This window comes from Gekko japonicus, unplaced genomic scaffold (assembly GCF_001447785.1).
Source record: "Gekko japonicus isolate JY-2015 unplaced genomic scaffold, Gekko_japonicus_V1.1 scaffold98, whole genome shotgun sequence".
Taxonomy (NCBI): domain Eukaryota; kingdom Metazoa; phylum Chordata; class Lepidosauria; order Squamata; family Gekkonidae; genus Gekko; species Gekko japonicus.
In genome coordinates, this window is record NW_015164668.1 from 847,269 (window position 1) to 870,695 (window position 23,427).

The 23,427-nt window shown below is 47.1% G+C and overlaps 1 protein-coding gene across 3 annotated transcripts; it reads right to left on the bottom strand.

Annotated features, from left to right (window-relative positions):
• Nucleotides 1–668: 668 nt before the first annotated feature.
• On the bottom strand, nt 669–12,074 carry PARK7 (parkinson protein 7). Of its 3 annotated transcripts, none has more exons than XM_015409130.1 (7): nt 11,941–12,074; nt 9,001–9,126; nt 8,637–8,738; nt 6,356–6,415; nt 6,042–6,111; nt 2,585–2,671; nt 669–1,077 (listed from the first exon to the last, which is right to left on the bottom strand). In XM_015409130.1, the coding sequence occupies exons 2-7, from the start codon at nt 9,088–9,090 to the stop codon at nt 917–919; spliced, it is 570 nt and encodes a 189-aa protein (XP_015264616.1). In that variant the 5' UTR covers nt 9,091–9,126; nt 11,941–12,074; the 3' UTR covers nt 669–916. The 3 variants fall into 3 exon arrangements, with proteins under 3 accessions (XP_015264616.1, XP_015264615.1, XP_015264614.1); XM_015409129.1 differs by having other exon boundaries at nt 11,884–11,957; XM_015409128.1 differs by having other exon boundaries at nt 670–1,077; nt 11,979–12,074.
• Nucleotides 12,075–23,427: the final 11,353 nt, after the last annotated feature.

Genomic DNA, 23,427 nt, shown 5'->3' on the forward strand with positions numbered 1-23,427 from the left:
TAAGCTGTGGAGTCTCGTGAGCAAAAATTCTACTTTGTGAGCTACTGGCATTAAAGTTGTGAGCGAGTAATTTGGCTACTGTATAAATTAGTTTGCTCTGGAGCCATCCCTCCTGAGCTAAGACAAAAATCTGTGAGCCAGAGGCTAAAAACCTGTGAGCTAGCTCACACTAACTCAGCTTAGGGCTGTTGTGAGCAGAAGATGGAGGAGAACGATGTAAGCTGGGTTGGGTCCCCACTGAGGAGAAAGGAGGGGTATAAACAAAGTAAATACATATTTTTTAAAGCCGGACTTATATTACAGCTTAATTTTACTGGAGTTGCACTTGAAAAATGGAATGAAGTTGCCTTCTGCTGATCGTCGAGTTGCACTCTTACATACTCTCTGTACAGAAACGCCATCCAAATGTTATTTAGTGTTACTCCTGTCATTGACCCAAATAAGACATTTCTAGAAAATGGAAAACATTACTCAGCTGTTCTTATCACAGCTACCAGCTTAACAGCCTTCTACCTTAGTGACAGCTTCACAAGAAGACTTACTGAAGAACAGCCAGGGAGACGGGGATGTGAAGAAGCGGCATCCTTCATCGGCCAAGTGTCCCCCCCACCCCACCCACTCCAAAAGAGCCACAAGCCAACTGCAACCAAATGCTTCTTTTATTTATGGTGATCTCAGGAAGACAGACACCAAAGGAGGGATACCGAGGTCAGCACATTTTTATTTCTGATCCCCCAAACTCTTTTCAGATGCTCTTGGTGCATTTGCTAAGGGACTCTAAGACAACAGCTCAAACCGTTATTGCAGATCTGGGGCGTAACTCAACTGGCGGCCTCACAGCTGCTGGGTGAACACACCGTGCATTCCACAAGGGAAACAACAACAACATAAACAAGGGAGCAAAGCATTTCTCTCTCTAATCCTTCAGGACCAGGGGGGCTTTCACCTGCTCAGCCACCTCCTTCCCTAGGAGGGTTTCCACAATCGCGAGGCCAAACTCAAAGCTGGTGCCAGGTCCCCGACTGGTAAGGATATGCCCATCCTTTTCCACACGGTTCTCGGAATATTTATAGTGACCTTCGGAGGAAGAAAAATAAAGAGATACAAAACTAGGTTGTGAGGCAGAGACTGGCCAACGCCACAGGGGCTCCTCAAGAGGCAGAAAAACAGACCCAAGCCCTTATCTAGGAAAACGCTCTTGTGCTCGAGCGTCCTCTTGAACTGTTAGCCATGGAGCAGCCCCAGTTCTGGAGCCTGAACTCTAAAGCTGTACTGCACACACTGCTCCGGGCAGGCAGTTCTGCATGGGGTCTAGGAGAGATTTTAACATCCCAAGTTCATTAGCTCGAGGAGAAACACCGCTTTTTGAACCTGCCGGCAGGAAATAAGAGGAAGGACAGTTGGGTGTCTTCCAGGGCCGGGAGGCCAAAGGGCCTCTGGGAGGTAGCACCCTTTCCTTCCCAGGACCAACAACTAGCAAGGGAAGGATCCTCTTAGCTCCAACTGGGCCTAAGCAGTCACTTAGTTCTGCCATTGTTCGGCAGATTGCCGCCCTCTGTCTTTTTCCTTTTCTGCCTTTTTCTTCTGGCCCTTTTTAAGTTTAGAGCAAGGGCCTCTTGAATTATGTAAGACCATCTGGGAGGCAGCTGACAGAAAAGAAGCAGGAAATTCTCTCTGCTTGCCTAAAGCACTGCCGCCGCCCCCCCCAAACTGCCATGTTCCAGAAATCCTGGCTGTCCTCCTCCCATTGCACGGCTACTGAGTGGCACCTTGAAGGAAGGGTCATCCTTCCATGCTGGTGGCTTACAGCACAAGCAAAACTGTACAGTTGGGAAAGCTTTTGAGCCTTGGTGACCTACTCAAACTGACAAAAGTGGATGCTCAAGCACTGGCCCCTTTTTGCTTTCAGCCTTGAGATGAACTCTGGTCCAGCAGTGACCAATCCCTGCAAATTCTCCACTAACAGAGATTGAAAATCCCAGGTAAGTGCAACAGAAATACAGCTAATTCTCACATACTGGTTGAACAACAGGTTTTGAAGACCAGGATAGACTGGAATTTGAAAAAACAAAACCTTGATGGATGTGGAACGCTTACATTTCAAGAAGAGCAGTTTCTATCGATTCCCAGCATGGGTTCGCAGTACTTCTGGACAGAGACTCTCAGCCTCTGCCACTAATAGGAATCTGCTTTAATTGGGGGGGTGGGGTCGTGTTTCTTTGCCTCAGTTTAGTCCATCTACTACTTGAGACTCCGAGACTTTTATGGACAAGCTACATATCCCTCACTTCACCTTCCTGAATGGACCATTACTCCAGATGTTTCTATCGATTCCCAGCATGGATTCGCAGTACTTCTGGACAGAGACTCTCAGCCTCTGCTACTAATATGAATCTGCTTTAATTGGGGGTGGGGGTGTTTCTTTGCCTCAGTTTAGTCCCTCTACTACTTAAGACTCCGAGCCTTTCATGGACAAGCTACATATCCCTCACTTCACCTTCCTGAATGGACCATTACAATTCAGAATCCAACTCTTTCCAAACAGCATCCCCTTCCCCCTCCCTTTGCACCTTTGTGCGTTTACCTCCATTCATCATTTTCTCTTTGGCCAGAGGATGCGTTGTCACATTGCTTCCAAATCCTATTCCGTGTGCCAACAGAGCAGTGGGACCTAGGAAGCAACAGGGAGTCATGACAGTCATTCGTGCCCACTTGGGACAGCTGTCTCACTCACACAGTCTACTTTCTGGGAAGAGAGAGTGGAAGAGTTGAGGACCTGCAGCTAAAGCCTTTACATTTTAGTAAACAAACAAAACAAAAAACAAAAGAATCCAAAAGGGCCTGTTGCTTCTTTCAAGAAATATCTATCCTGTAGTGGTTAAGAATGTCGGACTAGTATCTGGGAGACTCCGATGCAAATCACTAGTGCCATGGAAGCTCGCTGGGGTGACCTTGGGCCATTCACACTCTCTCCGCCTAACCTACCTCACAGAGTTGCTGTGTGGATAAAATGGAGGATTGCATGTAAAGGGAAATATCCTTGCAACGCTGGGGAGAAAAGAGGAGTATAAATTAATTAAAGAAAGCGTGGAACTGCTGGAGTTTGCAAGTTCTCTCCCTGAAGTCATGGAAGAATTTACATGTTTGTTTCTGCATGCTGATATCCTAGCTATTCAGAGAGAGACCCAATAGCAGACCATGCACGTATTTGCTGCCAGAGCAAGGTGTTAAAATGCATAATTAGTTAGGTTTGGGTTTCTCCAATTGGGTAATCAACAGATCAGAAGATGTCCCGGGGTGGAGACTTAGAAGGTTTATTGCTCTTTGTTTCTAACTCTGCCTGGGGCTAGCACATGTGTTTTAGACTTTAGAGAGTCAAGATGTGAAGTCAGAGAGGATGCTAAGTCTTTGTTTTGTCTTGAGTATTTCCCAGTAACCCTTCCCTCATTAGTGAAGTAAACTTTCTTGTTTAAAAGTTAATACAAGTCTCTTGCTGCATTTATTAACTCTGCTTTTACCTGAAATGCCTAACCGGAACAGAGATTCCCAGCCTCTCAAATTTTGAGAAAGGATAGTGGGTGCCAGCACAAAATGGCTACCCTACTGGGGGTAGGGGAATCACCAAATAGCTATCGGTGAGATGGGGCCTATCCCAAAAGTCGGGGAGGTCCAAACCACGTGTCCTTCTGGGATGGAGAGAGCTGCTCCCAAATGGGCACTCCCTTTCAAATGCAAAGGCACTTCCAAAGCACCCTCTGCTGCAAGGAGGCAGAAGAAAGCCAGGGCCAGCTCTTCGTCGTGCAGAAGAAATGAAGTTTACTTTCATCTTCCAAGGAGAGCAGTAGGTTTGCTCCCTGACAGCCGCTGAAAGAGACTGCTAAGCACAGAGACATAAGAAAAGCTAAGGCCTCTACACCTGTATTGGAGGCTAAAGGTCTGGTCTGAATGAGTGGAAGAGGTACCCCGAGATAAAGAGGCTTCTTTTAGGCTGCACGTGCTTTATGACAGGGCTGCCATGGAAGGATGTGGTTTTGCTGGGAAGCTCTGGGTAACGGCTTGTGGCATCAGGTCGTGACTACCGAGCCCCACTCCGATGCAATGAAGCAAATATGTAGCACTCCAGACGACTAAAGACCGACGTGATTTTATGGCACGAGACACAGGGCTATTTTTGGGCAGGAACGCACAGGAATGGAGTTCCGGCTGGCTTCAAGGTTGGCCATGCTCACTACAGCCAAAACCTCTGTGCGTGCGTGGCTAGAGAGGGAAGGCCTGGAGAGTGACCCCCCTGGTGACTCTGAGGCAGGGGGGCCGGGGGGGTCCTGGAAGGATTGGGGAGGCATTTAAATGCTTCCATGTGCCTTCCCTGGGGAGCCCAGGCAAGCCAAGGGAAGGCATGGGGGTGTGGCCTAATATGCTAATACATTTCTGCTATTGGGTGTGGCCTATTATGCTAATGAGTTCCTGCTGGGCTTTTTCTACAAAAACAGCCCTGACGAGACAGATTCAAATATTGCCACAAAGTAGGAGACTAATGATTTCCCACTATCGCTGAGCACGGCATAAGCAGATTTATGGAAGTGGGAAGTGCCATCAAGTTGCAGCTGACTTATAGTGACCCCATGAGGTTTCCCAGGCAAGAGACAAACAGAGGTGGTTTGCCATGGCCTGCCTCTGCGCTGCAATCCTGGGCTTCCTTGGTGGTCTCCCATCCCAGTACCAACTAGGGCTGACCCTGCTAAGTTTCCGAGATCAGACTAGCTGGGACCACCCAGGTCAGGGCAAACAAATTCATACGCAGGCGTAATCCGTAACCTCAACACAACTGGACAACAGCACAAGGACAGCGTCTACGAGGAGAAAGGAAAGGTCTCCTGTGCAGTGTTCCCTCGAAGCTGAGTTAGTGTGAGCCAGCTCACTGTTTTTTGGCCTCCGGCTCACAGATTTTTGTCTTAGCTCAGGAAGGACGGCTCCAGAGCAAACTAATTTATGCAGTGGCCAAATCACTTGCTCACGACTTTTAATGCCAGTAGCTCACAAAGTAGAATTTTTGCTCACAAGACTCCACAGCTTCGAGGGGGCATTGCTTCTGTGCACGGGCTGGATTTCGAGGCCTCTTGGTGGACAAAAGACTCTCGTTTCCCAGCCTCTCCCACAGCAGTCAGGCCAACTCCAGATCAAGCAAGGTCGGCGAGAAAAGATCCAGTTACCAAGTGGGAACTCTCCACAGCCCACCCCTCGGGCAGGAGCAGTCCAAACAGTGCCATCGTCAAGACGAGACCTGTAATCCTATCCTTAGAGTGTCTGAAGGTCAAGTCGTTAAAAAATAAACCAAGCTGCATGCACACCAGTGATTCTGGCAGACCAAGGAAGACGTTAGCAGCACTGGAGACAGCGAGTAACTGGAAGAGTCTAAAGAAGGGATCCATAATTCCAGACTAACACACGAACAACCACTTCTACTTCTGAACAAGCAATGCTAAAATACCTTTGGGGACAGGGAGGGTGATCTACTATTATACGGTATTTACAGAGCCACCACATATGATCAGGTACAGGTTAGAAGGGACACAGTGCCCTCCCAGAGAACATACCATCCACATTAGAATTTTTATTGACAACAGGCTCACATCCCACCCTTTCTCCATGGAGCTGTGATAGCATTCCATGGCGGTCCCCTTCCGCGGACCCAGACTCGCTTGGCCTTAGAGAAGGGAAAACATGGAGCAAGAGAAAGTAGTAGGAATTGGGCACAGCGAGGCAGGATGCATGCAGGGTGCAACGGTCACTGGTTCTGCATTTACTTTTCACCTGGATTCTTCAATTAAATATGGCTGTCGTAGCTTTGAGCTGCGCTATGCAACGGGTAAGAACTCAAGATAGTTTTGGAGTTCTCAGCATCCTCAACTGAGACCCCTTAATACTGGTTTGCTGCAATCTCCACCATGCTGGTTGTTCAGCCAGTGGGAAAAGCCCAGCCAAAGGGATATCAACTTAGCTCCTCCAGGCAAACGTTAGGGGAAAAAAACGCGATCCGGCACCTGCACAGATGGCCGCGATCAGCCCTTTTCTGCTGTCCTGGTCCTTCAAGACATCCTTCACAACAGGGGACTGCAAGAAAAGAACAGTTGCAATTTCATCAGGATACGGTTTACCCCTGGCTGTGCCCAGATTTTCTGCCCATTGAAACGCTATTTCCAGGGCAAAGCTTTTAAAGCACTATAGTATCCCAATCCGGCACCAGTGGCATCAGAGCCCTAACCCCCCCCCCCCCCCCCCCACCCCTTTCCCCTCTTAAAGAGAGGAGTTCCAGCGGTTTTGCATTTGATAAGGGTTTTGTTTTTGTTTTTTTTACCTCCGATAGGTTTTGGGCTCCCAAGTTCCCTCCTGGCAAGACCACCACATCATAAGGCTCCTAAAAAAAAGGAGGAGGGATGTCAGCATTCCTGGGGCAGGTTGGTAAGGAGAGAAGACATTTTAATGAACAAAGTTATGAGCAAAGCGAAAGAATGTTTGCAAACAAACCCACCCCATCCACTACCCAGTGGCTTGTCTTTGCTGAAGACTGATTTATTGTCTATATGGGGCACTCATCCACCACTCTTCTGCTTTCAAAAAGCCCTCAAGGCAGCTTACAACATTATTCTTTTTTGTTAAACAACCTGTACATTGCACAGTCAAATATTAGGTAAGTTTAATAAATGGTGTTATTCTGACCACGATGGTGAACTTAATAACATCTACATGATTTGTTTATGGAATTGAAGACGAATGGGTAAAGCTTTTGATCTTTGAGTTTCTTTTTACTGAATAAAAATTTTTATTTAATTTTTTTAAAGCTTGCATTAAAACCACAACATCACATCACTAAAAAAAACCCCAATGAAAGTGAGTGAGCAGCAGCATAAAATCCAGCATTTTCAAAAGCAAAAAACCCCAAAACACCTAATTACTGTTTAAAGCTCTGGGAAAGAGGACGGATTGTGGCCTAGCATCTACAAGACAGTGATGACACCCAGCAGAGTTCGGGGGGGGGGGCAGCAGAGAGCAGCAGCAGAGTTGGTTTTTATGCCCCACTTTTCTCTATCCTCAGGAATCTCAAAGTGACTTACATGAAGAAGAAGAAGAGAAGAGATTGGATTTATACGCCACCCTTCACTACCCAAAGGAGTCTCAGAGCGGTTTACAAACTCCCTCCCCCTCCCCACAACAGACACCCTGTGAGGTAGGTAGGGCTGAGAGAGCTCTGACAGAAATGACTCTTTTTAAAGAACAGCTCTTATCCGAACTATGGCTTGCCCAAGGTCATCCAGCAGGTGCAAGTAGAGGAGTGGGGAATCAAACCCAGTTCTCCCAGATTAGAGTCCGCACACTTAACCACTACACCAAACTGGCTCTCAATCGCCTTCCCTTTCTCTCCCCACAACAAGCACCTTTGAAGTAGGTAAGGCTAAGAGAGTTCTGAGAGAACTGTGACTGTCCCACGTGGAGGAGTGGGGGATCAAACCTGGTTCTCCAGATTAGAGTCCGCGACTCTTAACCACTGCACCAAACTGGCTCTCCCTAGCCAGGGAATTTCTGCCTCTCTCTCTGCCACTTAACAGCCTCAGAAGTCAGGGGCACCCTAAGAAGGGGTATTCGTTTAAAGCACTTATTAGCTATCTTTCCATTTTATAAAACTCAAGGTGCCTTACAATATAAATAAAATAACAATCATACAAACCAGAATTTAAAACCATAGCTTAAGATTGTCACCAAATTAATCAAAAGCAGTCCTAAATAAAACCATCTTCAACTTGCCTCCTAAAGGTCAGAAGTGAGGGGGGCCGGGCTCACCTCCCTGGGGAGGTCGCTCCATAATTGTGGGGTTGCCACAGAAAGGGCCCTCTCTCACATTCCCACTCGTTGGACTTCTGTGGTCGATGGGACAGTCAAGAAGGCCTCCCTCCCTGAACTTAGTTCCAGGGTAGGTGTGTATGAGAGCACCACCATCTGAGACCAGCCTCCCAGATCAGATTCAAACCGCCCTAACACAGCGCTCTTTAGCCCATGACTGTTAGCATCCTCGAGCCGCAGTAACTGAGATCCGTCTGAGCAAAAATGACTGGATGCTGCTACAAGAGCATCCAGCAAATGAAACTGCATCAGCCTTAGAGTCCAAGTCAGCATGGATGGGGAGAAAGACCCCTGACAGCTCCCCAATTAAAACTGCTCTTTCTCCCCTCTGTGGCCCGTAATCCATGTGCATGCACAACTCTATGGCCCGCAGATACAAGTTGGCGTAGCACACAGTGGCTGACCTGTGATCTGCGAAGCCCGTAGGTTTAGACCTCCTATTGCACCCATGTGCTCATTCATGTGGCTTTAGGCAAACCACATTTCCTCAGCCTCTTCTGCAATGGGGTGGTGATGTTTAACAATAATCTACCTCGCCAGGCCTTGCCAGAATTACGGTGAAGTGCTTTGAACACTGAAAGTGAGAGACACATGCCAAGCTGCACTATCCAAAATGTCCACAATCTCCTCTGCCTTCTTGGTCACTGAAAATGGCAACAAGCAGAGGCCTCAGCCAAGGAGTCTAGCAGCCCACCATTCATGAGGAAGACAGAGCTCAGATATAGTTCAGCAAGACTGACCTCTTTTCTGGCATCTTCTAAACTCTTATCAGGGCAGATGACGACATCACGGCTACACTGCACAGGCTCTTTTCCGGCCAGGCCAGCTACCGTCACCTTGATCTGATGAGAAAAGAAACAACACAAATGATGGGAGCGGAAGATCACTATATCCATGTGGAACAAAGTGGCCTTCCAGGGCAACTCCCTGGCCACTGCGTGAGACAGGATGCTGGACTAGACGGACCACTGATCAGATCCAGCAGGGGTCTTTCTTGAATAGGCCCCGAGTGGCTCAGCTTCAGATCTTCATCTGGGAGCCAACAGAGGCACATCAGTCACTGCTTACTACAAGGTGACTGGTTGTCGAGTTCCAAATACTTACACCTGCTCGCCTCATGACATCTGTGGGGATAACGGTTTCCATCTCCTCTGCTCCTTTGGCAAGAATCACCAGGGCCCTTTTAGAAGCCATTTTGAGAGTGGAGGTTGGGTGCAAAACACTTGCTCACTAGGGCAAAAGAGCAAAGAGAGGCTATTTAGTCCAGCAAATAACATTGTTCCAACTGCAGGATCTGAGTTCACATAACTCCTCTGAAGGGCAAGCAATCGCTGGCGGAAGGGGGGTCATTGATGCTGACTGCACTCCTATGTCATCCATGCAGGAAGCAGATAACAGATGAGAGTACAAGACACACTCTGATGAGGTCAGAACCAAATTAGACCGCCACAAAGGAGACTGATGCAGGCACAGAAGCCACTACAGAATAAAGGGACCCTCAAAATGATTCTCACAAATTCTGGGGAGATCACAGTTTAAACTGCTGTTCTGAAGGTCTCCTTATTTAACACCTGTGATGGACAGGTTAGGTTCCACCTCTCTCTAAGGGCAACTAATGGGAGTTGACAGTTGGAAAACAGCAGTTAAGAGAGTTGAAGGCAGCAGGTAGGGAGTTGGAGAGTATATCTGGCTGAGTGAAGCTGTGGTGAAGAGCAGCTTAAAGCTAATTGGAAAGAAAAGTCAATTTGTAATAAAAGATTCCAAATGATGGGACTGGTTCAGGTGGGTAGCCATGTTCATCTGAAACAACAGAACAAAGTTTGAGTTCAGTGGCACCTTTAAGACCAACAAAGTTGAATTCTGGGTATAAGGTCAGGGATCTCTATATATTTTAAAAGAGGCAAGAAGGATAGCTACTATGTGTGACAGCCCGACCTACTTATAACACTGAAGCTGATAGAGAGAAGTTGTGGAGGGTGGCAGGTACTCTGTGTGAGTGAGAAAAGATGCATCACAACATCTTCCCAGGCAGAATGACAAAAACGTGAATTGGATGCAAAAGCTCACAGGTCACCGTGAGCTCTCAGCCTAACCCAGAGGCCTTCAGCCTTTCCAGACATATGGCAAGGACCGTGGCTCTGTGGCAGAGCATCTGCTTAGCATGCAGAAGGTCCCAGGCTCAGTTTCTCACATCTCCATGTAAAAGGATCAGGTAGGAGGTGATGCAAAAGACCTCAGCCGGAGACCCTGGAGAGCTGCCACTCATCAGAGGAGACAATACTTGACACTGGTCACTCAATGGTGTGACTCAGTAATGGGCTAGAAATGTAAAATTTCCAGAAAGTGTGAAGCTATGTGTTTCCCCCATTTATTTATTTATGGGGGAGGGAGGAACTTTGAGAAAGAAATGCAATTATTTCCTAATAAAAATTATTTCACTTCTTCAACATACAATGAGTGTTAAAGAAATCTGAAATTTGGAGGAACATTTTAAAAACTATGAAATATTTTATCTCAGTAAAAGGCCAAAAATTTATGCGATCTGAAGAGAAACCAGAGTACAGTATAATTTTTGTGTATACTGAGACCTATATAACATTTTTCAAGCATATATTCTTTAAACTTTACTTGTTTTGTCTACAATGAATATACTATAAAGAATACACTACTGAAAATTAACTAGCTTTCAATTTTATACATTTCTAACTCAATACCCAACTACTCTCTCAGCTTTAGTAGTAGTGTGCATGCTTTCTTCTCTTTATTTTTTATTTTATTTATTAATTCGATTTATATACCGCCCTAACCCCCCCCCCCATGGGGGTCTCTGGGCGGTTTACAATTTTTAGTAGTGCTTCAACAGTTGGTTTCTTTTTTCAACTTTTATCACTTCCTACCTCTCAGAAAGTAAAACGCAGGATACATGTGCCAGGGTACCACAATGGTACAACAGTTTGCAGCTATCTGTATCTATACTTTTAAACGTCTTAAATGGGCCAGCTAGGGCAATTGCATATGGTGTGTCAGAAATGACACATTTTCTGTTATCACAGCAGTCAAATATGCTTAAGTTTGCTAAGGAATAAGTAGTGCATATTTAAATTTTTCCCAAATTCCCATTCCCCCCACCCCACCCCAAGAAAACACTTTTGCCTTACCACGGCTTCAAAATTTACACATTCACATCTCCAGCCCTCCCTTGCCAGTTTTTAAAAATTTCCTCTGGCAGTGCTCCAACGGTGCCATGCATTAGAAATGGAGGGGGAGAGATTTGGGGTTTGCTATTTTTATTTTGTTTTTAACTATTACTGTATGCCACCTTGAACCATGAGGAAAAGTGGGAAATTAATGTTTTAACGGATAAAATTAATAAATCACATGCTTCATGGTTTGGGGCAATGTTTTAGCAAGCAATGGGTCGTTGTATCTATTTTATTCCTGTTCTGGGCTGCTGGGGCTACATTTTCTACGCGGTTCGTTTTTACTGTCCTCTGGTTTTAACTCTAGAAGCCACTTAAAAGGTGTTGAGTAGGGAATAGAAAACAAAGAAGCCACAGTAGCTGAATGGAACCTCCCTTATTAGCAGCAGTGCACCTCAAAACGCCAGTTCCTAAGGGGAAGTCTCTGCTCCAGTGGGACCCAGCCCAGATGGGCTTCGGTCGGGGTGATCCGCCCCCCTCCCCTGTGGGAAGCCCCTTGTTTCAAGCCACGACTGCAAAAGCACACGCATTAGCTGACTCTCGGATCCGTCTGAGGTCTGCATGCATGGGGGGGGGGGGGCAGGGTGACGCACAGCTAATCGCAGGGGGGTTTCCCGTTCTCCCACCGAGGGAAGCAGCCACACCACGACGGCTGAGCGCACGTCAGGTGCCATGGGGGGCACAGAAGAGGCCACTGCACCTCCGCTACCCCGAAGCCCGTTCACACGCCCCCTCGGCGTAGGCACAAGTTGCAACGCGGCCCCCAAAGGGCAGACCAAAACCTCACCAGCACGGAGGTCCACGGCCAGACCCCCGCTTGTGCACACGTCACTCAAACACCCACCCGCCTTCCGCGCTTTCCCGCCCCCGCACCGTTCTTACGTGCAAAGGGGAAGGCCCAGATGCCAACCCAGCCTTCTTCTCCGTGCTGTCTGTGCGGCGACGTTGCCCTTTGGAGTCTAGTCGATGTTCCGCCCCCTCCCGTGAATGGGCCAGTCCTGGGAATGCCTCCGCCCCTCTTAACTCATTCCTTGCCGAGGGCAGCCTTTGCAGACCAAGCTCAATCGGCCTTTCGTAGCCTCGTGGTCGAAGCCGGGCCAGTTTCTCCCCCTCGGCAAACGACACGAAGCTTCCCTTGAAGAGACGATCATGCAGTCTACAGCACTGTTCCCTCTAAGCTGATGTGGTCGAAGCCGGGCCAGTTTCTCGGCAAACTACACGAAGCTTCCGTTGAAGAGACGATGCAGTCTACAGTTTCGACGCATAGTTCCCTCTAAGCTGAGTTGGTGTGAGCCAGCTCACAGATTTTTAGCCTCCGGCTCACACATTTTTGTCTTAGCTCAGGAAGGATGGCTCCAAAAGCAAACTGATTTAAGCAGTAGCCAAATGGTTCGCTCAAAACTTTAATGCCAGTAGCTCACAAAGTAGAATTTTTGCTCACAAGACTACACAGCTTAGAGGGAACATCAGTTTCGAGTATGTGTGAAGTGGGGGGTCCCATGCCAATTCTCTCCCGCGAAAGCACTCTGGGCCACTCCTCCGTGAATGCGAGCAAGTAGACCCCCTCGTGTGCAAGTAGACCCCATGGGGCGAGCAAGTAGACCCCCTCGTGTGAACTAGTTGTAGCTCCGGCAGGCCAGGGGACAGAGAGGGGAGTCTTGAATGAAACCGAGGACCCGCAGAGCTGAGCATGGGGGTGCGCGGATGGGGGTGCTGTGGATGCAGGCAGAAGGGAACGCTTTCTTACATGGGGTTTTTGCAGACAGTGTATCGTTTAAAGTGGCCTGTCAACGCCTAGCAGTCCAGTGTGAACAAGCTACTAATCCCCCTGGGTGCTTTTGCCTTGCCAGCATCACGAAGCAGACCTTAGAAGTAATCTGCATCCATCCAGTCATCTCTGCCGCTTCCTTTTTCTAACACAATACATAAACTTCATTCGTAGGCCATGTAACCGTCTAGTGTTTGTAGCATGGTGCACTTTGGCTCACTTCCTAGAGTGATCTGCCATCTTTGTAAAACAAAGTTTGCGTCCAGTGGCACCTTGAAGACCAACAGTTTTATTCAAGTTATAAGCTTTCTTGTGCACGCCCAGTTCTTCAAATACATTGAAATGGAAGTTACCAGTCCATACATATAGGTAGAGGGCGAGCAGCAATATAACACAATGAAGGTGTTTGACAGATTTAAGGACCAAGGTTAGTTTATACAGTTACCATTTGTTTGGGTTTAATTCTGGGGGGAAACATAGTTAAGGAAATAAATATATCAAAATTGGAGATTTATGGGCAGATGTATCTGTTTTGAGACCTCTGAGCTCTTTGTGTCTCTCTTTTGAGATCTCTGCCACTTGCACTTTGGCTTGCGCCTCCCTTAGTTGCACAGAGTTGCAATGCAAGGTTGTTAAGTCAGAAGTCTCCGCTTCAGCAGGCAGCCCCCCCTTCCCACAAATAGGTTTCTGGCCATTGTACAATCTGTGAAGCGCTTAAAATGATCTACCATGTCAGGCTGGTGTGAATAGCTTTGATAATGTTCATAGGTCACACGGGCCGTAAAATGCGGGGAGGAAGCGTGGCAGTTTGGCCCAGAGCAAAATAACACGCGGCCGCCTGATCACATGTCCTGTCGAGGTCCAGTGGGTAGGGGCGAGGTGGCAATCACACGACGATCCTGCAGCGCGGCAAAGAAGCAGCGCGATCTCACCAACGGCATGCGCGATTCTGCGGAGCAACAGAACTTTTGCTTTCCTCTTCATGCGCATGCGCCGTTGGGTGCTTGTGCGCATCCTGTGGAGACTTGGGGGGGGGGAAACCGTGTTTGCGATGGGACATGGGCGGGTGCCGGATGCCACGGACTACCACCAGAAACGCGATCAGACGCCAGCCCTTGCCCCGCGGTTTCCGGAAACTAGTACCTCTTTGGTGGGAAGCCTCAGGTTTGCCATGGGAGCTCTACGCTTCCCAGATGTTGCGGTGTGGTTGCGCCCGTAAAATCCGCCTATCATCCGTCTCAGTAGCGTGGCTAATGCTCCGTGTGACCGCAGCCATACTTCAGTATAAGAGAGCCAAAAGGAAATTACATTCTGTTGCCTTAAGACCATCGATTTAAAATTTAGGTGGCTGGAATGGAAAGTGATTGTTGCGAAGGAGGCGCACACTGGAAACTGCCTTATACTGAATCAGACCCTTGGTCCATCCAAATCAGCATTGTCGACTCAGGCTGGCAGCAGCTCTCCAGAGTCTCAGGCAGAGAAGTCTTTCATAGCATTCCACCTGACCCTTTTACTTGGAGATGCCAGGGGTTGAGCCTGAGACCTTCTGCAAGCCAAGAGAATGCTCTCTTCCACTGAGCCATGCCATCCCTAGACATGTGAGATATGAACGCTATTAATAAAGTTAAACAACTTATATTCACGTGTATTGTATATTCTATTCACGTATATTATGAATTCTTATGTTATAATAACTTTACAAATATCAACAGGCGTATCAAAATACATCATAACAAATTTAAACATATTCAAGAAAGGTCCAATAAGTTTATATGAAGAATGCAAAAAGTCCAGTAGATCCAAAGTCCTGTTGATATTTGTAAAGTTATATGTCTTTGTTATATCCGTTGCTTTAGTTTTTGGACTGTGTTTCTTCTTGTCTTCTTAATTATTTATCTGTAGAAGCGTCGCGGGCCGCTCCTGCCACCAGCAAAAGCGACTCCTTTGGAGCAACGTCGCTCCGAACCGTTCTAGAGCCTCTCTGAAGCCCTTTCCCAAAGAGTAAAGACATGAGCCTGCAAGTGTGGCTCTAGGGCGGAAACGGTGGTGCGGGGACGCGTGAACTAGAAACCGCCTCCCCCAGTCTCGTTAATGTTCTGCGAGAGTGAGCTCTTGTGGTGATGACGTCACTCCCATGTCTCGTCAGAGGGAACCGCCCCGCGCACTTCTCGGCAGAGCCAATCGAAGTGGCTCCAGCTCGGCAGTCCCACCCCCCTCATTAACGAAACCAGTCGCGCGAGATGGCAAGGGATGCGCTTGCGCTCTTCGCCTAGCGCGCCAAAGCTATGCGTGACGCGCATCACCCGCGCCCACCTCCGCTTTCTCCTCCTCCGCTCTCGCGGAATCACCGCCTGACCGTAGGGAGATGTCAACCTTCTGTCCGCTTTGCTTCCCAGGGTCGTCCCCAGGCCCCTCCGTGAAGAGGGAAAGGAGAAAGCCAGCCCTTCAGGCAGGAGGCAGTCTGACTTCGCAACCTCTGTGCGCGGGTGTGTTAAGTGCCGTCAAGTCGCCTCTGCGTTATGGCGATCGTATGAATTAACGACCTCTAAGACGTCCTAATCAGTAGGGATGCCAGCTCTGGAATACCTGGAGATTTTGGGGATAGAGCCTGAGAAGGGAAGGGTTTGGGGGAGCAGAGGGACTTCAGTGGGGTACAATGCCACAGAGTCCACCTTCCAAAGTGGCCATTTTCTCCAGGTGAACTGAGCTTTGTTGCCTGGGAGATCAATAGGAATCCCAGGACAGCTCAAGCCACCACCTGGAGGTGTACTGTATATAGCCAAAATAAAACCAAACAAATAATTATGTCTCTGTTTCATTAATCGTGGAGAATTTTACAGCATATAGAAAATCGTGCAAACAAACACAAAACATAGGAACCTCAAGGGGCACTAAACCAAATGTAAACTGGGAAACTGGAAACACTCATAAAGTTTTTAACTTCACCCTAAGGCTGTGTAACAGTTTCACTACCAAATGTCAATAAGGAAACTGGAAATGCTCACACAGTATTTAGCATTGCCCTAAGGCTATGTAACACTTTCAATGAAGATCCAGTATTCCAGAAGAAGCTGATCCCTGTAGCATATCCTCTTACGGGCTCCTCAGCTATCAAATTTTCCCGTTTCACTGGGGCTCTGTCAAAAAGGTGACCAATACTTCAATAGATTCCCAAGGTTAACATTAAAACAAACAAACAAACACATTTTCTAGTAAAAATCAGCACATCAAATTGGAGACCATGAAACAATGTCAATCAACATACCTTGGAGCCAAAGAATCCACTTATTTATTTATTTATATTTATAGGTTTAATTTATACCCCGCCCTCCCCGCAACGCGGGCTCAGGGCGGCTTACAGTCAGGCATAAGCCAGTATCAAATATAAAACATTTTAAAAACCATTTAAAAACTCAACAGGACAATAGCATTATTATTAACAAAGTGCTCTGTTCTTCCACTTCTAAAAGATTTAGCAGTGTTCCTTCCTGTAGTTATTCCTGATGTTCTAACCTGGGTCTGACTGATAAGCACCAGGTATGTTGATTGACATTGTCCCATAGTCAGACCCAAGTTAGAATGTCATTAAGATTTGTGTATCCAAACAGCTGCAGGAAGGAACGCTGTTAAGAAATCTTTTAGAAGTGTATGGGCTGCTTTGTGTGTGGGCAGTGATACAACACTAGGTCCATGGCCTGCAAGGAGGCAGCATCATCGGTATGGACAAAGTTGCCCAAAATTAAAAGTCTACCTTTACTTATTATGTGTTCTGCATACAGACTGAAGAGATAGGAAGATAAAATACATCTTTATCTGACACCTTTGCCAGTTGGAAACCATTCTGTTTCTACATATTCTGTCCTAAAACAGCAACCTGTTGTTCAAAATACAAAAAACAATCAGATATTGTGGCACACCCATTTCTTTTAAAACCAACCACAGCTTTTCAGAATCAACACAGTCAAAACCTTTGCTTGTAATCTATGAAACACAAGATGATTTTCTTTTGAATTTCTGTGGTATTCTCCAGTAACCAATGTAAATTTGCAATATAATCTAGTGCCTCTTCATCTTCTGAATCCAGCTTCAACATCTGGGATTTCTCATTCTATAGATGGCAACAGTCTTTGTTATAAGATTTTGAGCATCACTCTATTCGTGAGAAATTAATGCAATGATCCGATAGTTGCTGCAGTCTCAACTTAATTTTTTTTTTAATTGGAATGCAGATTGAATGTTTCCATTATGTGGGTCATTGTTTTGTTTTCCATGTTTGTTGGCATATTCTTGCTAAGATTTTGATGGACTCCATTTCTGAGCATTGGAATAGCTGTGCTGATATCCCATCTACTCCTTGCGATTTGTTTCTCCCAATTGATCTCAGTGCAGTTTTCACTGCACTTTCTAAAATTGTAGGTTCTTCAAAAGATTCTTCTTTCAAGGAATCTCACTTTTTCATCTTTTTTGTATAGTTCTTCAGTATATTGTTTCCACCTTTTCTTTATTTTGCCCTGTTCTGTTAAATGTATTTCCATGTTGATCTTTCAGCATGCCTAATTGTGCTTTAAATTCCCCTTTGATTTTTTGGATCCTGTGGAACAGATCTCTTGTTCTTCCTTTTTTTGTTGCTCTCTTTTATTTCTTTATACTGGAGAGCCAGTGTGGTGTAGTGGTTAAGAGTGGTGGATGCTAATCTGAAGAAGAAGAGGAGGAGGAGGTTGGTTTATACCCTGCCCTTCACTACCCAAAGGTGTCTCAGAGCGGCTTACAAACTCCTTTCCCTTTCCCTCCTCACAACACACACCCTGTGAGGTAGGTGGGGGCCAGGGGTCATTTTGTAGAAAAAGAGGTGCAGGAGCTCATTAGCATAACTCATTAGCATAACTTATTTGCATATGCCACACATTCTGACATTACCGGAAGTGTGTCAGAAGGCAACACCCACCGCTCAGGCTCCACTGGAGGCCAGGGGGGCTGCTTCTTGCTCTGCGTGACTAAAGGGACTAGCCTCTGCTTCCTTGCATGTGCCCGCCCCCTGGGCTCTTTACTGCCGGAGCTCCGTTCCTGTACGCTCCTGCAGGAAATGACCCTGGGACTGAGAGAGCTCTTGACAGAAACTGCTCTTTTTCAAGAACAGCTATGGTGTTATGTATGCAGATCGCCACCAGGGGTCCGCGGCTACAGTGTGGAGCTTAGCTCCTCTACACAATAGAAACCTAGGATCCTAGTTCCCCCAGCATTCACCAATAGCAACTTTGGCGGGAAATTCAAACCCTCCAACGGGACTGTGGGTGTGCTGGGTGGGTGTGTATATAGTTGGCCTTGCAGGGCCGTTTCATTGTTCTTGTGTGAAGTACAATAAACGCGTCTGAACGCACGTCGTGGTCCGAGTGTTCCATGCGGCGAAACCAGTACTTTACATACGGCTTGCCCAAGGCCATCCAGCCAGGTGCAAGTGGAGGAGTGGGGAATCAAACCCGGTTCTCTCAGATTAGAGTCCGCACACTTAACCACTACACTAAACCGGGTTTGATAACCAACTCCTCCACATGAAGCCAGCTAGGTGAACTTGGGTCAGTCACTTCTCAGAGCTCTCTCAGCCCCACCTAACTCACATGGTGTCTGTTGTGGGGAGAGGAAGGGAAGGCGAATGTAAGCCACTCTTTGGGTAGATAAAAGCAGGGTATAAAAACCAACTCTCCTTCTGGTCATTACAATAATTTGTCTCTATAATGCAAGTTGCTGGAACACTGCGTTTAGACTTCTGATTCTGTTTGTCACCTTTTACTTTTGCTTCTCATGTGTCTTTAGCAATTTTAGCAATTTTATTTTCTTTTGACTACAGGAATGGTCTTTGCACATTCTTCCTTGATGATATCTTTGGTTTCAACCCATAGTTCTTCCAGTTCACTTTCACTTGAACTTTTTAATGCAAATCTGTTCTTTATGTGGCTGAATCTTAAGGACCTGGGAGAGAGCTTCTCACAATGGCCTTTGGCCCCAAAAGACAACAAATAGCTTGTGCTCTTGTGAGCCAGAGTTCATTTTATCAGAGGAAAGTGTACACAGAACTCTAAATTCGGGGCATGGAGAAGCTGGAAATTCACAAATGTTCCAAGACATAACTTTGCATAACATTGCAGAGCATCAGGGGCATACTGGAAAAGGAACCGAATCTGGTCAGTGAATCAAGCTCCCTCAGTCCACATCCCACCCTAACATGCCAGTGAAAATACTGGGATAAGTATTAAACACTCAATGGGAATTAAAAAGTCGTCCCACCCACATACCTACCTCAGGCCACATCTATGCTTAGGATACCTAAATCTGCAGCCATTCACTGCTGTCCTAGACACTATATAAACCCCAGCCAGGACTCCCATATCTCAGGTGAAGGGCATGCAGCATGAGGCTAAGCCCCTCTGCCCTCCTATACATGATGGTGGTGGTGATGGGATGGGAATTCTGGATGAAGAAAAATGCAAGAAGGGAAGTTTGCTGGGACTGTTGCAAGGGGATGGTCTGGGGAAAAGAACATTCTTGGTCATACTTAGGGTTTATGAAGCTGGACAACTCATGGTCTGCTTTCATGTGATGTTTGGGTTAAGTCTGAGTGTTGTGAAAGGAACTCCCAAAGGGAATCTTTGTCCAGCAGGGGTAGGGGGGGATAGTGTCTCTCCACAGCCCTACACTTTGCAGAAACAGCCGAGGATGAGAACAGATGTTGTCAGAGCGTATTGCTAATGCTGCTCTGTTAAGATTCAGCCACAGAACTAGATCTTCCACAGCACATCTCTAGGTATCTCTACCTTCCTTTTGTCAAAGGCCCAGATTGGCTACATCAGGCATAGTTTTTTAGAACAGCCACAAAGATAATTCACAGCACGATCATTGGAGAGCAAACCCACAACAGAGTTTTTCACCGGTGTTTTCATTTCTGGATATGATATCGCTGAATGTCCCTCGGAAGAGAGAATCGAGAACTGTGTCTTTTCTGCTGCGGTGGCATTATTATACAATATTTGCAAGGACCGCAGTGTTGTCAAGATGAGCCAGTCTCGGCAAGCTGTCATCTAGCTCCTTGCCTACTTTGCTGGGTTGCAATGCATTTACTTAAAAGCTGCAACCTGGCTTTGACCTAGTTTTGGGACGGAAACTTTTAAAAATTGCCCGGATTGACAAATTTGCCTGCAAGCGACAAGCCAAGTGTGACCCAATTGATACCCTTAGAAATCTCAGCAGCTCTGAACACCGTCAACCATGGTGTCATTCTGACCCATGCAGTTGAGAGGGGATTGGGGCACCATGCGCGAGTGACTCTAATCCTATCTGACCGGCTGGTACAAGAAGATAGTGCTGGGGAAACTGCTGTTCAGATCTCCCAGCATTTATACCCCATGCTGTTTAATAGCTATCTGACAATGTAGGGAGAGTTCATCTCAGGATTTAGAGAAAGATGCTATTATTATGCTGACGAGTTCTATTCCTCCTTTTCAGCAGAATTCAGAAGGACTGAGGTGGTATCTGAAAGCAGCATACAACTGGATGAGGTCCAACCAAGTGAAGCTCAATAAAATCAAGGTGCTATTAGCCAGCGATAGAAATAAACAAAGCTTGTGCTACATGTGATTACACTCCCTTGGAAGGAGCAGGGATGTTATTAGGTCCTGATCTACTGACAGAGGTGCACCAGTGTAATAGCTTTTGTTGGTGTTCTTGCTGTGGCTTTTCTGGGGGAAGAGGGATACAGTCTACAGTAAGAAACATAGAGCTGGAAGGGACCTCAAGGGTCATCTTGTCCAACCCCCTGATACCAACACCCACCCACTCCCCATGATCCCTGCTTTATGCCCAGAGGAAGGCAAAAATCCTCCAGGATCCCTGGGCCATTCTGGCCTGGAGGAAAATTCCTGACCCCAAAGTGGAGACTGGCATTACCCTGGGCATATAAGAAAGGGCTGCAAGCAGTGTTCCCTCTAAGCTGAGTTAGTGTGAGCTAGCTCACAGTTCTTGAGCCTCCAGCTCACACATTTTTGTCTTAGCTCAGGAAGGGATGGCTCCAGGGCAAACTAATTACTGCAGTAGCCAAATTGCTCACCCACAACTTGAATGCCAGTAGCTCACAAAGTTGAATTTTTGCTCACAGGACTCCACAGCTTAGAGGGAGCATTGGCTGCGAGAACGGAGCGCTGTCCATCCTTTCCTGCCCTCCCTCTCACCATCTGCCTACATTCATAGGATCAACATTGCTCTCAGTGGCCAACTAGCCTCTGCTTAAAAACCTCCAAAGAGGGAGAGCCTGTCATCTCCCGAGGAAGCCTGTTCCACTGGGGAACCGCTCTGTCAGGAAGTTCTCCCTAATGTTTAGCAGTACAACAGGATAGCAGCACTATCATAAGTGAGATTTGGCCATGGTTATCCGTGCTCTGATCTCAGCTAGGTTAAATTTTAAAAGATACAATCAAATGGACAAGGACCCGGCTAGGTTAAAGAACAGGATTAGTTTCATCCCTGCTTGGTGCACCCACCTGTAGAAAGTCAAACCCTGAATTCAGGTTTGCTCCAAGTCTTAGGGCATCAGCTCTCAGTCACAATGGTGTGTGCTCCAGAAGAGAAGATGGCCCAGGTCCAGAAGATGATGAACAGGTGTCCCATCTCAGAGCCTACAAAATCCTCAGTGGGAAAACTGAAAGATAAAGCTTCTAGCATTGAGCCTATAACATGGTGGGGGGAGACAGTGGTGGTGGAAAGTATTGTCAAGTCACAGTCAACTTATGTTGACCCCGTAGGATTTTCAAGGCAAGAGACATTAAAAGGTGCTCTGCCCTTGCCTGCCTCTGCGTAGCGACCCTGAACCTCCTTGGTGATCTCCCATCCAAGGACTAACCAGGGCCAACTCTGCTTGGCTTCCAAGATCTGATGAAATCGGGCTAGCCTAGACCATTCCAGTCAGGGTATGGGGAAACTGTAAAAAGGCTTCTTAAGACATTTTCAAGAGTCCCCACCACACACAACTGTCTGAGTATTCTAGCTGGGGGGGGGGGGGGGGGTGGACGAGCCAGAATCTGGTATTTACAATGTCAAAAAGCCCAGTGAGTCAGCCCCTCAAATAATGAGATGAGTCAAGAAAATATGAGATCTGAGCACAGCTTCCTTCACCTTCTGTTTCAGAATTGTAATGAAACATTCTGTTTTTCAGTAGTATCATGGGATATAGTAACGTACTCTTAAAACAAATCCAAATAGAGATTTCTAGGAATTTTAAATCAAGCCATGGGGGAGGGGAGAATTCATCCACTTCTGAAAGCCTGAATCTGCAGCAGTGGGAACATTTTAGGGTAGGCATTTTGGCAACGTCTGCTCAGTACGCGCACACACACACACACACCCCACACACATACCCCAATTCTATGGAGAACTGTCATGTTAGCACTTGGCAAGAGGTGAGTCAGGACATCCCTGCTATCCAGTTTGTTCCTTCAATGCCAGTCCCAGAGATAACCTAGCCCCTACAAAGGGACTCCCCTTCCTTTTGTTCCCTGGGATGCCTTGCCTCTCAGTTGCACTTCAGTGCACAGACACTATCTGGGGAGAGCTCTTCCATATAGTAGTAGTAGTAGTAGGAGGAGGAGGAGGAGGAGAGATTGGATTTATACCCCACCCTTCACTACCAAAGGGAGTCTCAGAGCGGCTTACAAACTCCTTTCCCTTCCCCTCCCCACCACAGACACCCTGTGAAGTAGGTGGGGCTGAGAGAGCTCTGACAGAAACTGCTCTTTTTCAAGAACAGCTCTTATCAGAGCTACGGCTTGCCCAAGGTCATCCAGCCAGGTGCAAGTGGAGGAGTGGGGAATCAAACCCAGTTCTCTCAGATTAGAGTCCGTGCACTTACCTTCGGGGTCGCAAGGTGCAGGCTCGTTGGAGCCGGATATAGACACAGCGGAGCCGGAACCAAGGCAGACCGCGCCAGAAGCCTCCGAGCGAAGGAGATCTGCCCGGACACCAGAAGGAACAAATGCCGACCTCAAATAATTGGACCGCCGGAGAGAAAGCGGAGCCGGAGAACAGCCAACCCGCCACTTGGGTGCCGGTAGGCAGCCCCCACCCCCTAGAATATATGTGGCCTTAGTAAGGGACTGAAAAAGTTGCACTTGCAACTGCCTGTAAACCGCTCTGAGACCTGCGGGTCAGAGCGGTATAGAAATCAAATGAAATAATAAATAAATAAATAATAATTAACCACTACACCAAACTGGCTCTCATTACACCAAACTGGCACCGCCTCCAGATTCCAAGGAGGAAGGAACAGGGACGGTCCAAAGTGACTCCTGGAGTGCGGCATCCTCAAATCACAATGCAGGCACTCCACTCTGGAGAGCCTTCTGCAAAAATCAGGCTTTGGGTAGGATTTTGCACTGTGGCATTTTTAAGGGAATGGGGTTATCCTGCAAACAACCACAACAACAGGCAGTGGACTGGGTAACACTGCAAGGTCTAATTCCAGGGTTATATAAATTGGGGTGTATCCCAAAGTCAAGACAGGAGGGCCTGGTGGGATCTAGT

What these genes read in the sequence shown, in the direction of transcription:
- PARK7 (XM_015409130.1), bottom strand. Translation starts at nt 9,090, where the DNA reads ATGGCTTCTAAAAGGGCCCTGGTGATTCTTGCCAAAGGAGCAGAGGAG. An exon ending in TAGAAGATGCCAGAAAAGAG is followed by an intron (nt 6,416 to 8,636) that starts GTCAGTCTTGCT and finishes CCTTTTTTTTAG; the next exon opens with GAGCCTTATGATGTGGTGGT. An exon ending in GATCGCGGCCATCTGTGCAG is followed by an intron (nt 2,672 to 6,041) that starts GTGCCGGATCGC and finishes GTTGCTTCCTAG; the next exon opens with GTCCCACTGCTCTGTTGGCA.